The sequence below is a fragment of the Peromyscus leucopus genome, chromosome 3 (assembly GCF_004664715.2).
Source record: "Peromyscus leucopus breed LL Stock chromosome 3, UCI_PerLeu_2.1, whole genome shotgun sequence".
In the NCBI taxonomy this organism is placed as follows: Eukaryota; Metazoa; Chordata; class Mammalia; order Rodentia; family Cricetidae; genus Peromyscus; species Peromyscus leucopus.
In genome coordinates this window covers 61,733,608-61,752,761 of record NC_051065.1, presented here as the reverse complement: position 1 = coordinate 61,752,761, position 19,154 = coordinate 61,733,608, and the positions used below count along the sequence as shown (strand labels likewise).

The 19,154-nt window shown below is 47.8% G+C and overlaps 1 protein-coding gene across 3 annotated transcripts in view; it reads right to left on the bottom strand.

Annotated features, from left to right (window-relative positions):
- Window positions 1-828: 828 nt before the first annotated feature.
- The window catches only part of Nub1 (negative regulator of ubiquitin like proteins 1), a 33,579-nt gene continuing 15,253 nt past the window's right edge, over window positions 829-19,154 (bottom strand). For 2 of the 3 annotated variants that reach the window (XM_028879528.2, XM_028879526.2), the window contains exons 6-15: window positions 17,394-17,576; window positions 17,157-17,245; window positions 16,105-16,211; window positions 9,030-9,213; window positions 8,432-8,539; window positions 7,094-7,246; window positions 4,714-4,860; window positions 4,130-4,225; window positions 2,676-2,862; window positions 829-2,241 (exon numbers count right to left, since the gene is read on the bottom strand). In XM_028879528.2, coding sequence (XP_028735361.1) covers window positions 2,063-2,241; window positions 2,676-2,862; window positions 4,130-4,225; window positions 4,714-4,860; window positions 7,094-7,246; window positions 8,432-8,539; window positions 9,030-9,213; window positions 16,105-16,211; window positions 17,157-17,245; window positions 17,394-17,576 — 1,433 coding nt within the window. In that variant the 3' untranslated portion in view covers window positions 829-2,062. The remainder of the gene's footprint in view (window positions 2,242-2,675; window positions 2,863-4,129; window positions 4,226-4,713; window positions 4,861-7,093; window positions 7,247-8,431; window positions 8,540-9,029; window positions 9,214-16,104; window positions 16,212-17,156; window positions 17,246-17,393; window positions 17,577-19,154) is intronic. The other variant, XM_028879527.2, reaches the window with a different exon arrangement.

Below are 19,154 nucleotides of genomic sequence, written 5' to 3'. Positions count from 1 at the left end.
TTGAGAGGAAGGAAGCGAGTGTCTGTGACACATGTTCAGTTGGCCAAAAGGGACAGAACTTTCTACCAGATGCCTGGCCAGGAGGACAGAGAGGTATGGCAGTGTTACCAATGCAAGACAATTCCAGGTGATGTGAAATGCCGTCAGTGACACCAGGCCAAGGCCAGCACATCACTGCAGAGCTTCAGGCTGACTTCATCCCGCAAGCATGCTCTCTGCTGCCCTGGTCCTCCCACTCTGGGCACTCTGTCACCTCTGGTCAGGTCTCCACCTGCTCTCAGGGCTCTGCGCAGTCTCCACAGGCTCTTCATCCCCTTCCCAGCACTCCTGGTGCACCCAGTACCTTCTCAACTCATGGGTCACTCACCTGTCCCTCCCCTCACCCTGTCCGTAACAACATCTGTGTGCTTGCCCATGGCTCACCCTCGCACATGCAGTCAGGGCCTGCTGCCATGGCAGTGATGTCCTGGCTTCCGGTGTTCTCCGCCAGCATTTAAACAGTAGGGAATCCAGAAAGTACAGCTGGCACCATGCCCGGGACGGTGCCTGGTTGGCCAATAGTTTCATGGTAAGTCCCTCTGCCCTGCCCTTGCGAAGACACACACTCTGGTGGCTGCTTCACGGCCCCTCGCAGAGTCTCTCCTTCCTGGTCACACCGGAACCCTGCTGATGCTGGCGGCGTGACCCACACAGGCCCGACAAGGGCCCTGCTGCAGAGCCACACTCCAATCTCTAGGCCGCTTGAGGGCAACACTGCACTCACTCCCTACACAGAACGGAATGGTCACTGAACAACTCGGAAGCAACCCACTGCAGCTAGGCCAGACATTCATTTGCATTCTCCAGGTTTATTTCCATCAGTATCATCTACTTCCAAAGAATAGCAAGGGGGGCAACAAGATGAATCATCAGGGAGCGGGGCCTGCCACCGAGCCTGACAGCCTGAGCTCAGTCCCTGGTACCCACATGGTGGAAAGAGAACAAATTGCCACACGCTGTCTTCTGAACCCCAGACATGTGCTATGGCATGTTTTCCCATCCCCCACACAATAAATATGTGTAATTTAAAAAAAAAGCAAGAAACAATTCTACTTGCCCAGCCTAGTCTGTGGTCAGGGCTTCAGGTGAAATGAGAGGATCTCAGGAATACAGTGGCACTTGACCCACTCCACATCTGTCTGCTGCCTGCCATGCCCTGGGTGCCAGAAGGCTATCCATCTGGTCCATGCCCAGGAAGAACCAACCAAAGGCTGACAGGCCTGTTTAGGAACAGTCCCGTGACCCGGCTGTAGAAAAACCCAGCAAGAGACTTGAGAAAGCACATCACAATCTCAGGGGTCTCTTAGCCATCAGTGAGTTTTCTGACAGCAGTCTAGAAATGTAAATGAAAAGAAGTTGCTTTCGTTAGCATTGAAAACTTACATTTAATAAAAGACTCACTTTGTATGAGGAATTTAGAATTCATAGAAACTCTGATTTGCAACCTTGAATTTTAAGTACAGACTTTACTGATCTAAGAGCACAGAACACTGACATTTCAACATCAAGGTATCTGCCACCATTTGGTATGGGATGCGGCCTATATCTCATTGTGTCCACAGCACTTGGAATGAAGAGGCAGGGGTGAGGCAGGGTGAACAAGGGCTGAGGTAAGCTTGCACAGCAGCGGTGGGTGGAGGAGGGCAGTTTCAGTAGCAGGAAAGGAGGAAAAGTGCACAGGAGGGCTAGCTGAGGGGGACAGGAGACCGAGTCCCCAGCCCTCTGCAGACCACCCTGCTTCCATTAGGGAGCCTGCTTCCCAGTCTGGATGGAAAACCGGCAGAGTGGCAGAGTTAGGGATGCAGACCTGGTGGCAGAAGGGGAACAGCAGAGCCAGGGACTCCCTCTCCTAGACTGTCCTCTTCCCAATAAAGTCTCTCTTCACTACGCTGGGTCCCTGTACCTGAGGAAGAAGCCTACGTGGAGCAGAATCGTTGAAAAGCAAGAGGAACGCAAAGAAGAGCTGCATTCGACCATTCACAACGACAGAATTTATAGGCAGAAATGTAGGACTTAGTTCTGTTCAGTTGTTGTTTGTGGCAGACCTTATACTTTCTACGTAGGACAAGTACTCAGCAATAATCACTTCTTCATCCTCCAGAGTGGAGTCCAGGTAGTCTTCCTCATGCTCCGGAATGTCCTCCAGGATTTCGTTGACGGCCTCTGTCTCCATGTCTTCATCTGTTGAGGCACTAGAGGTCCCTGCAGTGAAAACACCACGGGGATAAGCAGATCACAGGAGGAGAGGGGCCCTGACTGTGCCTTTGGTAGCCACCCCGTCCCGGCAGAACCCCGTCCCGTCCAGTCCCGGCAGAACCCCGTCCCGTCCAGTCCCGGCAGAACCCCGTCCCGTCCAGTCCCGGCAGAACCCCGTCCCGTCCAGTCCCCGCAGAACCCCGTCCCGTCCAGTCCCCGCAGAACCCCGTCCCGTCCAGTCCCGGCAGAACCCCGTCCCGTCCAGTCCCGGCAGAACCCCGTCCCGTCCAGTCCCCGCAGAACCCCGTCCCGTCCAGTCCCGGCAGAACCCAGGGTTGGCCCTCGGCCTCCAGGCTAGCCTCTGCCTTAGGATCACAGCTGCCCTTAGCTCAAACTCAGCAGAATGCAGCCATCAGGGAGCATCCAGACCTCAGGCCTACCTGCAGAGTCTGATGGGGATGTGGACGGTGTGGAGGAGGAGGAGGAGGAGTCCTCTCCTGAGAACTGCAGGTCTGGAGGAAGGCTTCCTCCATGGTGCGCAAGGGTCTGAGCTGCCAGCTGGACATTGCCTCCAAACACCCTTAGCGCGGCTTCAGCCACCACTGTGTCGAATCCCATGTACACCAGCTAGGAGAGATCACAGGGTTAGGACTGTGACCATGCGCTCAGCTCACACTGCCCTGTGGACCACATCCATGTTCTCGCACCCCGCAGCACAGCTAGGACAACTTTGCTTTCTAGGTAAGTATAATTCAAGAATGCTGCCTGCACCTTTCTAGGTAAGTATAACTAAAGAATGCTGCCTGCACCTTTCTAGGTAAGTATAATTCAAGAATGCTGCCTGCACCTTTCTAGGTAAGTATAACTAAAGAATGCTGCCTGCACCTTTCTAGGTAAGTATAATTAAAGAATGCTGCCTGCACCTTTCTAGGTAAGTATAACTAAAGAATGCTGCCTGCACCTTTCTAGGTAAGTATAACTAAAGAATGCTGCCTGCACCTTTCTAGGTAAGTATAACTAAAGAATGCTGCCTGCACCTTTCTAGGTAAGTATAATTAAAGAATGCTGCCTGCACCTTTCTAGGTAAGTATAATTAAAGAATGCTGCCTGCACCTTTCTAGGTAAGTATAACTAAAGAATGCTGCCTGCACCTTTCTAGGTAAGTATAACTAAAGAATGCTGCCTGCACCTTTCTAGGTAAGTATAACTAAAGAATGCTGCCTGCACCTTTTGCCCTTTCTGACAAGTCCCTCCCTCTTCAGCCCCAGAGACGCCAGGCCGTGCAGAAGGGGCTCTGAAGACCTGGGTGCTAGGCACTCACCTCAGGACCAGCCACCTTGCTGCTGAAAGCAGGTGTCATGAAAATCTAACTGTGAGTACCACATGTTAAACGGCCACAATGCATGAGACATGCTAAAGTGTGATGTCAAGTGTGGATGAAGTCTCCACACTTCCAGGTGGGTTGAGTTTCATGGGACACAATGACAACCTCTTAGGTCCCAGGCAGAGAAAGAGGACGGACGTAGACAGTGGAACATGGACAGAGGCAACTGAGAAGTGAGGGCAAAGGGCACGTTCTGCTGCAGTCCATTTCGTGCAGTTTTCAGAGGACAGAATCTCACCATGTAGCCCTGGCCAGGAACTCACTATGGAGATCAGGCTGGCCTTGAACACAAAGACCCACCCGCCTCTGTCTCCAGGTGCTGAGACTAAAGGTGTGTACTACCATGCATCCCCTTTCCCTTCTACAGAAGCACCTCTCAGTCAGAACCCCCCTCCCCACATCCACCCGACTACATATACCGGAAGTCCTCCCAGGGATGGCCACCCTGCTGCCATCCCACTCCTCCCAGGCAGCCCCGCCCAAGGGAAGATTGCACCGCCCGTCACTCACTTGGTCGATGCTCTCTTGGGAAGGACTTGTTTGACGGCTGTTGTTTTCAGGGTCTAAATCCTGTAGCCACCACATGAGTGGATTACTGAGGAGAATCTGAAAGCATAGGAAGGGCCTTTATTCACCTAACTACCAGCCTACCACCTCTCACATGCAGGCACACAGTTCCTGCCCCTGTGCATCCATCTGTCTGTCATTGTTCTGTGGCACCCTGTGGCGGCACCCGAGGGCAGCATCTGACCTGTAGCACAGAGCTTACTGTGCCTCTTGACCAAGGAAAAGCCACTGCTGCTGTTACTTTGGGGATTTCTTTAAAAAGCCCCTTTACCAAGAGGTACCACAAAAAATAAAACAGTTTCTTCAAACACTTCAACTGAAACGTGATCAATCCTTGAGTTGGACAGGACAGCCGCTGACATTAGACTCTAGTCAAAAGAAAGAGGCCCAGGCCAGGTGCCAGGGCCATCATTCTGGCTCTGCTGGAAGACAGAACTGCACTCGCAACCCCGTCTCCACAGAAGGTGTGGAAGGAGTCAGGCCACTGGGTGCACCCAGCTGCCCAGACTGAAGCCTGGAAGCCTTACCTTCAGGGCGTCGTCCAGGTTGCCTCTGGCCTGGTGAAGGGCCTGTTTGGCGGCATGTGTGGAGTAGCCCATTCCTTTCAAACAGTTGATATTTTCCAGACGACGTCTCCTCTTTTCCTTCTCCTCCTTCCTTATTTGAGCCAGTTCCTTTAGGAAAACAAGTCCCTCTGAGTTAGGGGTGGAGGCAGCACAGGAATCTGGGGTTCTGCTCTGCAGGGTGTCTCAAGGTCTCTGGGCTGGTGAACAACCAAACAGAGGGACCTCTCTCTACCTGTCTTTGCTGAGAAGTGGCCAGAGGCTCAGGACTGGGCTAGGGCTGGGCTCTGAGGTCAGGAGCAGAAACAGAGGACCAGCCCAGCACCTCATGAACCCAGAACCCAACATGCAGCATAAGAACAGGCAGGTTCCTCCTATGTGCTGGGGGTCGGAGGCCCCACAGGTATGCAGCTACAGTCTCATGTCAGAAGAGTTTTCTGCCAGGGTCAAAGGCCATCTCAGCCTCTGGTCACTTACCTGGGGATTCCTATCAAGGGGCTAGGAACATCACTTTGGGTACGGTTGCCTAGCACAACACCCTGGTTCTATCCCTAACATCAGGAGAAGGAAAGACTTAGTTCATTTAGTTCTTTGACAAATGCAGACCCAGGGCTGCAGGAATAGAGGCAGCAGCTCCCACCTCACACTTTAAGCTCCCATAGGAGCGCCTCTTCTGTGGCACCCCAAGAGTATCTTCCCGACATCTCCTGCCCTGACCAGCTCCCAGATGATATCCGAATGGTATCAGCCCACACCAGCCTCAGGGAGAGGTTCGAGGGCAGCTGGCTCACGAGCGAGGACTGGTGGGCATTCGGGGTGTGATCAGACGACACAAAGGGGAGGGACAGACCAGGTCCTTGGCAACACGAGTGACCACCAACTCACCTAACCTATCACTCTGTCCAGGGCTTTTTCTCTGAAGATCACTTAATTCAGAAGTGCATATATGTATGACATGTAAGTGTTCGCACACATACATGTATACCCGCTCATTTATATTTGTGGTGTTAGGACCCAATGCCTTATGTAACCCAATAATTCTGCCATATTTTTTATTACATCTTAATTCACTGTGTCTCTCTCTCTCTCTCTGTGTGCGCACATGGGCCCAGGGGATCAAAGGCAGATCACTGGGCTTGACCGCAGCCTGACACTGATGCTAACTCACTCATCTCACTGCCCTCCCTCCCCACTATACTTTCAGAGGCAGTCTCTGACCCAGACACCTCACTGTAAATGAGAAGCACCTTTGCCAGTGGCACCACAGGCAGCCATGGGTACAATTGAATTATATCACCACGTGGAGAATGACTCATGAATACTGAGCATTACAGCATGTTTTCAGAGTACTTGAAAACAGAGGCTCTCCATCCACTGAAGCCGTGTGGTGGCGGAGCAGTGGGAAAGTGGAAAAGCGATGTCCGCAAGGCTTGCTTTCTGCTGCTGAACTAGACAGCGCACCGCGCCAGCCTCGCCTGACCTGTCCCTGACTCCTCAGCGAGGCCCAGGGACGACGACTGGAACAACAGACGAGGGCTGACAGTCCTGCTGACGACAGGCCCTTACACAACTAACCCATGGGTCCATTCCCACACCGACCAGTGTCTCCTGCCCCTTCTGTGGCCCACGGGCTGCTGTCTTCAGGGTTCCCTGGGAAATGGGATCCACACAAGAAGAGTGTCCGGCTGGAAAGCCCGAAGAGACTGCCAGCTTTGAGAAGATGGACACCTATCACCAGCTCTCTCTGAACTCAGGTTCTCAGCTGTACAACTAGCTGGGTATGATAAGGTCCCTTCCTTCCAACTCTAGAATTCTAAAACTTCCTTTTGTGAGCTTGTTACAAATGACTGCAGCTTTTAAGACCTCTTTTCTATCATCTGACACGTTTCCGGGCAAGAATGCAATCCTAAACTATCATAGTGGCCTCACCAGCTGTTTACAGTCACCTTTGAAATAGCTTCCAGAAATACAATCTGGTGGGGATGCAGCCTTGTTGGTAAACACTTGTCCAGCATCCTTGATGCTCCAGGTCTCCTCCCCAGCACTGCAGAAAACAGGGTGTGGTGAATGCCAGTAATCCTAGCCCTCACAGTTACTAGCAAGGAGAACCAGAAGTTCAAGGTTTACCACTAGTTAGAGGCCAACCTGGACTACATGAGCCCCTGTCTCAAGAGCGGGGGAAGGCAATGTATTCCTGCCCTCCTGATTCTTGTTCACACCTCTTCTGGCATTCTCTCTGGTCTTTCCCTACCCAGTTCAGAAAAGAAGCTGTACTGTTTTTGTTTCTTAACCTTTTCAAAGGGTCCAAGCCTCATGGGCACTGAAGAGAGAAGTGAAAACTTACCTCTCTGCGGTTGGAAATGTGAGTGGCTGCATGGTCCACGTTCCCATCACAAGCCCGCAGGCCAAGCCGGGCTTCCTGGGCAGTGAACCCCAACTGCAGCAAGTTGTGAACTTTTGACGGATCGATGTACAGCTCTTTAAAGAGCTGGCGTGCCTATAAACAGGAAACAGAAGACTCATGCAACAGCAGCAACATCAAAGCTTAGCACTGCTAAAGCCCCTAGGTCAGGCCACCAATGTGAACTACTGTGTGGGAGAGTATGATGGAAGCGAGCGTGTCTAACCTATCTACCATCAGGAAGGAAAACAGACAACACTATCTCTGCCGGCACAGCCAACCAAGCAGGCAGGCTGAGTACTGCAGGAGTGCCAGAGCGACTGTAACACATTCCTGAGTTTAGCTGGCTGTGGTGGTGCATGTATGCAATCCCAGCAATCAGGAGGTAAAGGCCATCTACAGGGTCTGGGCTGACAGCAAGACCCTGTCTCAAAACAAAAAGAAAAAAATCCACAGAATCTGAGCTGCACATAGCATCTATCACTCTCTGTAAACAGAGGCGGAGCTTTTCTTTTGTCCCAACCGCCTTATCACAAAAATACACAGAAGCTTATATTATAAATGCTTGGCCGATGACTCAGGCTTATTACTTACTAGCTCTTACATTTAAATTAACCCATTTCTATTAATCTATGTATTGCCATGTGGCTTTACGGGTCCTCTGGCATCTTGGGTCTTAGACATCTGGCTCGAATCTCCGACTCCATCCCTCTTCCTCTGAGTCCTCAGTCTGATTGTTCTACCTAACATTATCTAGCCTTGCCATAGGCCAAAACTGCTTTATCATCAACCAATGAGAGTAACACACGTTCACAGAGCAGAGAAGGACCCCATCCCACAGCATTTCCCCCTTACTGTCTAATCGAAAAGGAAGGTTTTAACCTTGTAGCTGGGCTGGTTGGTGGTTTCTATGTCAATTGCATGTAGTCTCTCCTCATGTAAAGGTCTGCTCTGACTCTCTGGCCCTCTTTGCTGGTGGCAGAGGTACCAGCAGGAACAATGAATGGGAGCCAAAGCCTGCAGAACCCTGGCCTGGCCTGCTCACCTCAAGATGCTGGACAACAGGGCAGAAACTTTACCCAATTAAGGCGATTGTCATTTTGAAGCATCCTTATTGCAGCCTCTTGCCTGAACCCTAACAGATACAAGTGTTCATGCTGTGTGAGGGAGAGGATGGGAGGAAGGTGCAGGGCCCTGAAGGGTCAGTCTGAGCCTGATTCACAGAGCACTCCATTGCCAGGCACAGAGGCGCAGGTGAGGGCAGACCCCGGCTTTTCTTACCTTGTTGAGATAGTCCCGAGCCTCCTCTCCATTTCCACTGTGATAGTTTCGAATCCCTTGAAGCAAGTAGAGTCTTAAAAACAACACCTTCTCTTTCCCACAGTTTCCCTGAAGTCATTGGGAGAAAAAGAATAATAAGCTGTCATCAGGAAGGTTCCCAAGCAGTACCACTTCCTCATGGAAGGAACCAGTCACAACACCTGTCTCCAACTGCTACAGGCCTTAAGTCAGCGGTTCTCTCCTGGTCGGAGTGACTGAGAGCAGGGGTCTGTAGTCAGTAAACTGACTTTAAGAACCTCCACAGAGGCAGTGAGACTAAGCTGCACAGGTGGTGCATACTGTAATCCCAGAACTCTGGAGGCTGAAGCAAGAGGATTAGGAGTTCAGGGACAGCCTGGGCTACATGAGACTGTCTCAAAACAATAAAATAAAACCCAGCCAGACTAATTAAACACTTAATACCTGCTAAAGCCTTGGTTTACAAAGGGGATATTTTACACTGCTGCCCAGATGAATCACCTCTGGCAGCAGTTTCCACATTTGGACAGGAATAAATGAGCCCAGAAGTGGGTTCAGAAAACCAATCACAGTTACATACTTTTATGTGGACCAGTCTCTGGTGATTCTCTCCATAACAGTTTTTAAAGCACTTCTGGGCCAAGTTCAGCTTCTTCTCTGCATCATCGAGGCACTCCAGTTGTTCCAGGCGGAAGTAGCACCACACGATATCCAGCTGAAGAACCGCGTAATTGTCCACAGTGTCCAGCAGCTCTTTGCACTCACTGCAAGAGAAAGAAACCATCAATACGGAGCCCTTGAGCCCTTGTGGGGTCCCCAGAAAGCTTTCCAGCTCTTGCTGCATTTCTAGGATTAACTAAAAGGATATTTATTTAAAATATGGATCCTTTGAATGGATAAAGGGGAATTAGGGTTCTCAACAGCAGCATGGTGGCATCTGGCCTAGGACATAGTGGCTTCCAGCTCTGGCTGTGAATTACAATCACCAAGACACAAGAGCCTTTTTCTTTGGAGATGCTGATGCTGAGGACCCAATTAGGGCCAGTGTAACAAGGTTCTCCATGCCAGGAGCTGGAGTCCTATCTCTAAAACCTCCCCGGAGAGTCTAACATGCACGAAAGTTTGACACAGTTTTAAAGACACCCCAAAACCCCCACTTCCTAAAAATGCCTCAGCTGATAACAGCTACGGTGAGACAGGCATGCCTGGGAACTTTCTTGTTGGGAAAACACCAGGCTAACTTAAATGCCAAGCTGACTCCTGAGGGCCCATGGACAGGCTGAGCCAGACACAGGGAAAGGGATGAAGACACTGCCATGAACTATTTATCTGTACTTTAAGTTGTGATGATGCTCAATGCATAGTGCAGACCGGACCTCAAGGCGGGAGAACATCTGTGACCACACAGCTCACACGGATAACTTCAAAGCTTCACCCATCTGCTTCCACTGGGATGCTGTTAAATATGAGCTTCCTGCTTTGCCTACTAATATGTGCTCAGCCAAGAGCCCAATCTAATGGATGTTGTCATCAGCCCATGAGGCTGTACACAGTCCAGGGGGGCGAGAACATACAGAACAGTGTTTTTGCATGCTTTCTTCCCTGCCTCTTCTAACATTCCTATTCATTATGAATGTCTTTAAAATAAATGCCACACCACTACACACATAGGCCTGGGGAGGCCCAGTGAAAGGGAGTCTTAAAACCTGCAGCTCAGCCTGAAAACTTGACTTTGAGAAGAGGCAGAGACGCTACAGGTAGAGGTCTGCTCTCACATCAAGGGAGATGCCTCGATCTGCACCCTGACAGATTCAGTTTCCAGGACAGAAATGCTGAGCCATTCACAGAATGCAATGGGTACTCTGCCACACGTTAACTTCCAAGACCCGTAAAAAGCTTTTTCAATGCCTTCAGGAAAAGCAGCAAGGACAAGGACACTAACAGCCTCGTTTGAGTCAATATAATCAATAGTGTGACCCAGAATTAAATATATGTATGGCCAAAACATAAAACCAAGAATATATCAAAGCCCAGGTCTCCTATTAGAGAGCTATGTTTTATTCTATTAGTTTCAAGAAATCAAGTGGGCATGGTGGTATAGACCATTAATTCCAGCCCTCAGGAGGCAGAGGCAGAGGCAGGCAGATCTCTCTTGAGTTTGTCCATCTAGAGGTTCCAGGACAGACAGCCAGGGCTACATAAAGAGATCCTGCCTCAAAACAAGCAAACAAACAAACAAACAAACAAACCAATGACTGAATGAGAGAAAAAGAAACCAACATCCACATACTATAGTTTTGAAACTGAATTTGAACCTGATCTTGTCAGTTGGGAAGGGAAAATTTAAAAACAAAAACCTAGCATAAAATTGTGTTTTAGAGTATATTTCTATTAATAATGACTTGGTTTGCAGTTTTAAAAGCTTTGCTATTCAACCAATTTTCATGTCAAAACAGCATTAAAATGGAAGCACTAGAGTCAACTGGAATTAAGATTGGTTAACAGAATTTTTAATTTTTACAGTTATTTTTACTTCTGCGTGTTGTATATATGTGTGTATACATTTGTGTCTATGCAGTGCCCATGGAGGCCAGAAAAGGTGTTGGATCCCCTTGAACTGGAGTTACAGGCAGTTGTGGACCACTCAGTATGGATGCTGGGAACTGAACCTAGGTCCTTTGCTGAGGCAGTCAGTGTTCTTAATCACTGAACCATCTCTCCAGCCCAACAGAATGATAAGCTAAGTAAGCTTAAGTATCTTTTCTCAACAGAAGTCGGTTACTAGGCCATTCTTTGTTTTCAGTGAGGGTCTTCTGCATACCTCCCATGCCACCCACCCTCTCCCCTGCTCAAGCCTTCTTGAACACAGGAATACATCTGCTGCTTCAGTGTCCTTGACTACTAATTCCAGCTCTGTGTAGTTTCTGGAGCTGCTTCTGCTGACTGATCTCCCTCTTCATTTTACTGTGGGCTTGTTTTTTTTTTTTTTTTTTTTTTTTTTTTTTTTTTGGTTTTTCGAGACAGGGTTTCTCTGTGTAGCTTTGCGCCTTTCCTGGAGCTCACTTGGTAGCCCAGGCTGGCCTCGAACTCACAGAGATCCGCCTGGCTCTGCCTCCCGAGTGCTGGGATTAAAGGCGTGCGCCACCAACGCCCGGCTTACTGTGGGCTTGTAATTGGGCACAGTTTATTTTGGTTACTGAATATCAAACCTTGTTAGGGATGCATTAGGGTTATGTGAAAACATAACAAGCCTGCTGTTCATGGAAAGCTTTGAGGCTGGAGACCACACAGTTCTCTACTCCTGTTGGTGGGGACACAAACTACTCCTTGTCCTCTGTGGGCACAAAGGATTGTACCTGCTACTTCTTTCAGGTGGTCCTTACCCAGAAGTGGGTGGTTTCTTCCCATGGGTATGCTGGTTACCTCACTCCATGGAGACTCAAGAGAAACCTCAAGCACTCTCACTGGCCTCACTGGCAGCTTGGACACCTAGCTCTACCTCAACTCAGGGTGATGCCCTGCCTGCCTTTGCTTGCCCCAAACTGCTGGGGAGCTGTTGATTTCTTCATTTTGCCAGGCTTTTTAGGTCCATCATATGACAGAGTAAATCCTGTCCTGCTGCTCCATGGGTGTGGCTCAGTAGTAAAGCATGTGCTTAGCATGCACAAACCCTGGTTGATTCTCAGCACCACACATACACAGAGGGGTACACACACAGGCGCACAAAAAAAGGGGGGGGGGAACTATTCTTGGCATACCAGCCACTGTACATAGATGAGTAAAGTCATGAAGAAGCTCTGCTTACTTGGGGAGGGGGAAATGGAAAGCTAGGGTTCCCTCCCTCAGCACCTGGGCTCCTGCTACAGCTGGCTTTAAAAAAAAAAAAGAGAAATCACACAAATACATAAATACGTTGACCAGAACCAATAGTTCTCCAGAGGAGAGAGGTAATTATCTACAACACACCTGGAATGTTCCCCAAGGGCCATGCATAACAGCTTGGGCATAAGTACGCATGGTCACACTAGAAGTGAGTGGAATCTTTAAGAGTGGAAGGTTTTATGTCATTGTGAGGTGTCCTTGAAAGGAACTGTGAGAGGCTGGTCTTTCTAGCCAACTGAGATGAACAGTTCAGTTCCTCAGCCACACACTCGCTCTACAAAGCAGTAGAGACAGAGGGACATGGCAAGGCAATAGGGCCAGCTGGTTATAGGCTAAACCTCTAATATGGTGAGCCAGTAAATCTTACTCTATAAGCTGATCACCTTGTGCATCCATATTGAGAGCTGCTGGTAGCAAAAGGCCATGGGAGTATACAGCAGGTGACAACTAGTGTTCAGAAGGTCAACCTATCAGAACCAAGGGTTCTGTTGGAGGAAACCATCACACAAGGTGTTATGGAATTACTGCCTTTTGAATGAATTGGCTGCTTCTTTTTTGTTTTGTTTTGTTTTTTTATTTTTTTTTATTTTTCCAGACAGGGTTTCTCTGTGTAGCTTTGCGCCTTTCCTGGAACTCGCTTTGGAGACCAGGCTGGCCTCGAACTCAGAGATCCGCCTGCCTCTGCCTTCCGAGTGCTGGGATTAAAGGCATGCGCCACCACTGCCTGGCTGAATTGGCTGCTTCTTGTTGTAAACTTCTTATGCAATAACAGCTATGATTCTCCCCATTTACCGTGTGTTTCCATGTAATGTGTACATGTAATCTCATGATTACATCGCAATCTTATGGGCACACACAATTATGGATAGTCAAGAAGATGGTTTCTTATTTAACTGTGCAATTTTTATGAATAGAAACATACTAAAATATGCTTCATAACTAGGTCTGTTGTTCCATGTGGACTGTAGACACTTAGAGGTCTTACTCTCTATTCTTAGCCACTGACAAGGTAAATATTGGCCAGACAAAGTGTCCTCATAGAACTTTCACAGAACGAATTGCAGGTGCCTGGCGTGTTGGATCAAAACCCCTCAGAAGAATTATAGCAAACTAGAAGTTACAGTGCAGGTGTCTGACCTGGGTATCTCTTAGTCCTTCAAGAGATCAACAGCACCCATGCTGCCCTAAGCTTCCTCCACCGGCACCTCCCCACTCTGATTCAAAAAACAACACTTTGTATTTATCCCTACACTAGTTTTTAGTGCAAGATTTTAGGCTCAGTAGACTAATTGTGTATAGGTCCTGAGATTCAGATAATTAACAGAAAAAGGCTGTTAACTGACTAACCATGTCTGGATATTATTAATCACATAAAATAGAACACGTATTCTTTGCCTTTCCTTAAATCTCTCATTGGTTTAATGTCTTCCCTTGTAACCCTTGTGGCTCTCCCTTTAAGAGATAGGCAGAACTTTTTACAACCTACAGCTGCTGTCAGTCACCAATTAAGCTGACCAAGTCTTTGCCAAGTGTGACTCTTATCAGAATGCTTGTCCCTGAGAGTTTACTTTGTAGTTTTTACTAACAAGTTGTTAATGAATGGATATATATGTATGTATGTGTATATATGTATATGTATGTATGTATATATATGTATGTCTGTATATGTATGTATGTATGTATGTATGTATGTATGTATGTATGTATATATATATATATATGCTTGAGGGGAGAACAAGGGAAGAAGAACTAAGATAAACAATGAGAGAACAGGAGGAGAAGGCGCAGAGAGGAGCTAAGTGTGAGGACCAAAAAGAAGCTGTGTAGATAGAATTGACTGAGAAGAATAGAGTGAATGGACTCAGATTAATTTCTTCGCTGCTTGGTAGTGTCTATTCCGGACCTTAGGAGAAATCTCCACCTGCAGGTACCAGTAGGGAATTCGATACATTCATGACCATAAAGGAAAGATGACTATACCTTAAAACCACTAATAGTTATTTTTTATTTTTTTTTTTTTTTTGTTTTTTGAGACAGGGTTTCTCTGTGTAGCTTTGTGCCTTTCCTGGGACTCACTTGGTAGCCCAGGCTGGCCTCGAACTCACAGAGATCCGCCTGGCTCTGCCTCCCGAGTGCTGGGATTAAAGGCGTGCGCCACCTGCTACTTAATGATTATTGGTATATCATGAAGTGATGCCATGGTTGTTTTAATGAGGGATCTGACATCTGAAAATCATTCGAATGATCTGTCCAGGGAGAAAAGGTTGAAAAGGGCTCACAAAGAAGAATCAAGACTTTCTTGGCACCCACTAAAGCCAGACTATGAGCCTATGTAAGTTCACTACAACAGTCTCTCCCTCCACACATTTGAAATCTTCTCTACTAACAAGGTAGGAACAACTATGCAAAGATGTGAAAACGTTTCCTCTATTTTAATGACTCAGGTTACAGTCTCTAGTGTTCGCATCAGCAGAGAAGAAGCACACATACGGAGACAGAGGGACACAGCAAGACCCTGAAGCCAGACCACCTTCTCACTCTTCCCAGCCCTGCTCCATCTCCTTCCAACATCTGGGACAATAAATCTCTTTTTCATATAAGTTAGGCTGAGGTTTACACATTTAAGACCCAACAGCACTGACCTTTGCAACTAGAAAACTATCATAAACATCTGTATTCATTTCTTGACATATGGGTGATTGTCATGGGAATTCACCAAACACAAAGTTCATACTGAGGCTGTTTACTTGACCATTTCCCAGAACCAAGCCTATCTATCTCAAGCATCCAACACGTCTGGATGACATTCTCTAAGTACCATTTCCATGAACAGGAACCAGGAACCCTGGGAAACTGCAGAGACTGCCAGCAGCAGGTCAAAGGACACCGGGGCCAGCCAGAGATGGAGAAACTAAGCACAGCTGTATGAAGCACATCAGATCAGATGGGTTAGAGCCCATGTTAAAAACATACATACATACATACATACATACATACATACATACATACATACATACATACATATCCCCTGGAGACAAGGGCTTGCAGGGTAGCCCAGGTTGGCCTACAACTTGTGCCTCAACCTCCCAAGTGCTGAGACAGGAGGAATTCACTCTTGGCTTCACCAGTTAATACTGATGAGGGGAAAAAACCCTCAGTTTGGTCACCTTTGAGGAACCAACTAAATCTGAAAACTAGGAAATAAGGCAAAAGGAGGCAGGCATGTTGCTTTCTTCCTGTGAACACTGCACCTCAACATAACTGCCAGCTCAAGCGGCAAAATACTCCTCTTCAGAGAAACCCAGCAGTGACTGAAGAAGAGGGCCAGGGTTCGCTGCAATATGGTTCAGGGGCCATCGCCTTCTGCACCTACCCCACAAGTGTGACGGACAGCTCTGGGTGCAGCACCCTGGGAGTGCAGAGCCTATACACCTATACACTAGGTAAGAATGAAGGGGGGGGGGAGGGTGTCAGGTCAGTTAGAAATACAAAGGAGGGCTGGGCAGTGGTGGCGCACACCTTTGATCCCAGCACTTGGGAGGCAGAGGCAGGCGGACCTCTGTGAATGCGAGGCCGGCCTGAGCTACACAGAGAAACCCTGTCTCGAAAAAAAAACAAAACAAAACAAAGGAGGAAACAACCACAAACTGGTGTATGCCTTAACTCCACACTCCCAGCAACCACTGTGGGTGAAAATCAGTCTCAGATTACAGGCAGGAGGGTGCTGGGGCATCCCCCTTACACTAGTATATGCGGAATACAAAAGTACCTACCAGAAATACTTGTCAGCGTCCAGAAGGCACGGCAAGGCTATTCCATACTCTTTTCTCTTCAGGAAAGCTCTGCCCTTCTCATGGTATCCCATAGCTAACATAAGGGCCTAGGAAAGAATGTGGAATTTTAAAAACAGCTCTTTCAAACAAAATTAGTAAAGCATTAATAATAAAACAAATTAAAAAGCATATTAGCTCTAATGAAAAACAAGGCAAAAAACAAGAACAACTCAATCTAAAGCCAAATTAATTGTTATAATTAGAGCTTTCTCTCATCGAGGCACCCAAGCCAAACTCTCACGTCAACGTGGCTGCCATCACGAGTAGCATCAGCCCTCACTTTTATCAGTTTTGTTTTTTAAACCACCGGCTGGTCTAGATGTAGTTCTAGTTTTCCAAAAGACTAGCCAGGATTAGTGGCCAGTAACTGTTATGGCCTTTCCGAGGAGTATGCAGGTATGGTAGTGTGGGCCTGTGAGAAGCCGAGGAAGGACCGTGAGGTAGAGGCCAACCTGAGCTAATGAGCAAGAGTATACCAAAACACTCATTCTTGGTTGTGGTGTTTTGAATACTTATCAAGACTCCTGTGTCAGTCTCCCATCCTCCACCTTCACAAGCAGTATTACATTTGTGCATGCATGTGGGTACATTTGTGCCACAGCACATATGTGGAGGACAGCTTTCAAGACTCTTTTTTTGTTTTGTCTTGTTTTTCGAGACAGGGTTTCTCTGTAGTTTTGCGCCTTTCCTGGAACTCACTTGGTAGCCCAGGCTGGCCTCGAACTCACAGAGATCCGCCTGGCTCTGCCTCCTGAGTGCTGGGATTAAAGGTGTGTGCCACCACTGCCCTGCCTTAATTTTTAATTTTAAATAGAATAATTCAAATAGAGCAGCGTACCCCCAAATTGTCATTTAAATACCAAAAAGATAAAAAATCAAAACCCTAAAATGAACTTGATTCCTAGTCAGAACTCTTCATTCTAAGAAACTTCTGGGCCTGACCCCGCCCCTCTGTTCTGACCGCCCAGCAAGCCTTCCAAGGCTGTACTTACTTTTCTTTCGGCAGGAGGAATTTTGATTGACCTGCCTGTCTGGTTTGCAATGTCTAAGTAAGGCATCGTTTCCGGATCTACCATCTCCGCTGCAACAAAGCCATAGAGTCTGGTTAACTCAGGTGGACGGCAGTGACAGTGACAAGCCTTGAGAGGCCACCCTCTGGAGTGAACTCCACGAGAGGCACGGTACTCTAGCTGTGTATCTGAGGGAGGGACAAGCCAAACTCTGTGTACCTCTCTCCGCCAGGATCTCCAGTCCCCTTTTGGTCCTCTGAATGCGCTTCTCCTTCAGTTCAGCCTCATTCTGCTCCTCCTCCTCTACCTGGAAGTTTTTCCTCGCGTCCTCTTCAGACTGTTTCAGCTCCAGCACCATCGCCTTTACATTGTGAGTCACCCCTTGTTCTTCAAGGCTTTTCCCTGGGAACAGCAGAATTGCCTGTCACACAAACTTCCTGGGCAACAGTCCATTTCCTATGGTAAATGGAGTTCTTTTTTATTAATTAATTTATTTTTGAGTGCGCATGTGTGCATATGTGTGTGTGCTGTGTGCATGTGTCTGTATACAACTTGCAGGAGTTCTACCATGTGGGATCCCAGGACCAAACTCAAGCCATCAGGCTCTGCAGCCAGTGTTGTTTACCCCTGCACCCTGCACCAGCTTGGAGAATGGGGTTCTGAGATCTGCAGGCACACTTGCAGACTAGCAGGTCACACTCACTCCTTCCTATTTTCTTTCTCTTCACACTAAGACCACACTGGAGTAACACATATCTGAGAGCATGAGGGCAGGCAGCATAAAGGGAAAACAAGTGTGATCAATACATGAACTTTGCATGCAGGAGCAACAGCAATGCCAGCTCTGGCTATGGTGAAAAGCACAGCGCCTTCCTTCCACTCCATGGACTTAACTCAGCTTCTGCTTTTCTAGGACACAGTTTCCTCTTGTAATGAGTAGAAATAAAGACAGAAGCCGGGCGGTGGTGGCGCAGGCCTTTAATCCCAGCACTCGGGAGGCAGAGGCAGGCGGATCTCTGTGAATTCGAGGCCAGCCTGGACTACCAAGTGAGCTCCAGGAAAAGGCGCAAAGCTACACAGAGAAACCCTGTCTCGAAAAGCCAAAAAAAAAAAAAAAAAAAAAAAAAAAAGAAATAAAGACAGAACCCCATAAAACAGAACAAAGGGGAAGAGCCGGTACACTGAATAGGTTAGCCAAACACTACAGACAAACCTAGTAAAAGTGATATTGAGGGAGGACAGGTTTCTCAGTAGTTAGAGCACTAGCTACTCTTCCCAAGGTCCTGAGTTCAATTCCTAGCACCCACATGGTGGCTCATAACCATCTATAATGGGATCTGATGCCCTCTTCTGTCCTGCAGACCTACAGGAGTGTGGGATAACTCATCCTTAACAGGCTTGAGGGCCAGCTGGCCCAAACCAATAATAAGATATTTTCTGAGAGCTAACCTGGGTCTCCCTAAAGGCCTTAGCAACAGCAGCTGAGACATGATCTGAGATGACCCGGACCAATAAAAGGCAGCCATGTCACACCAGTAGATGTGTATTCATCAGACTTTCCCCAGGGCAGGGTGGAGGATATATAAGGCTTGCCTCTTCCTGAATAAACTGAACTTCTTATGTCAACATTCTCCCAGAGTCCGTGTCATTGACACTGTGCCTACTTGGCTTTCTCCCCCCTCCCCAAAGGGAACAACAGCACAGGACCCTGCCACACAGGAGGACAGAACACTCATATACATAAATTAAAAACCTAAAAAAGTTTTAAAACCATGATGTTGAAATACACACAGACAAAAGAAGAGAGGTAAGTCCACAAATAGATACCACCATCTTCCTTCATCCCGAAGGCTGAGGATCAGCTTGGGTCCCCTCTAGTGTCTAACCACTGGTAGGTGCTGCTGTTTCAGGAGGGCACCTCCTTCCTGCACTTCTGTTCTTTTTTTTTAAATATTTTTTTAAAGATTTTTTATTCATTTA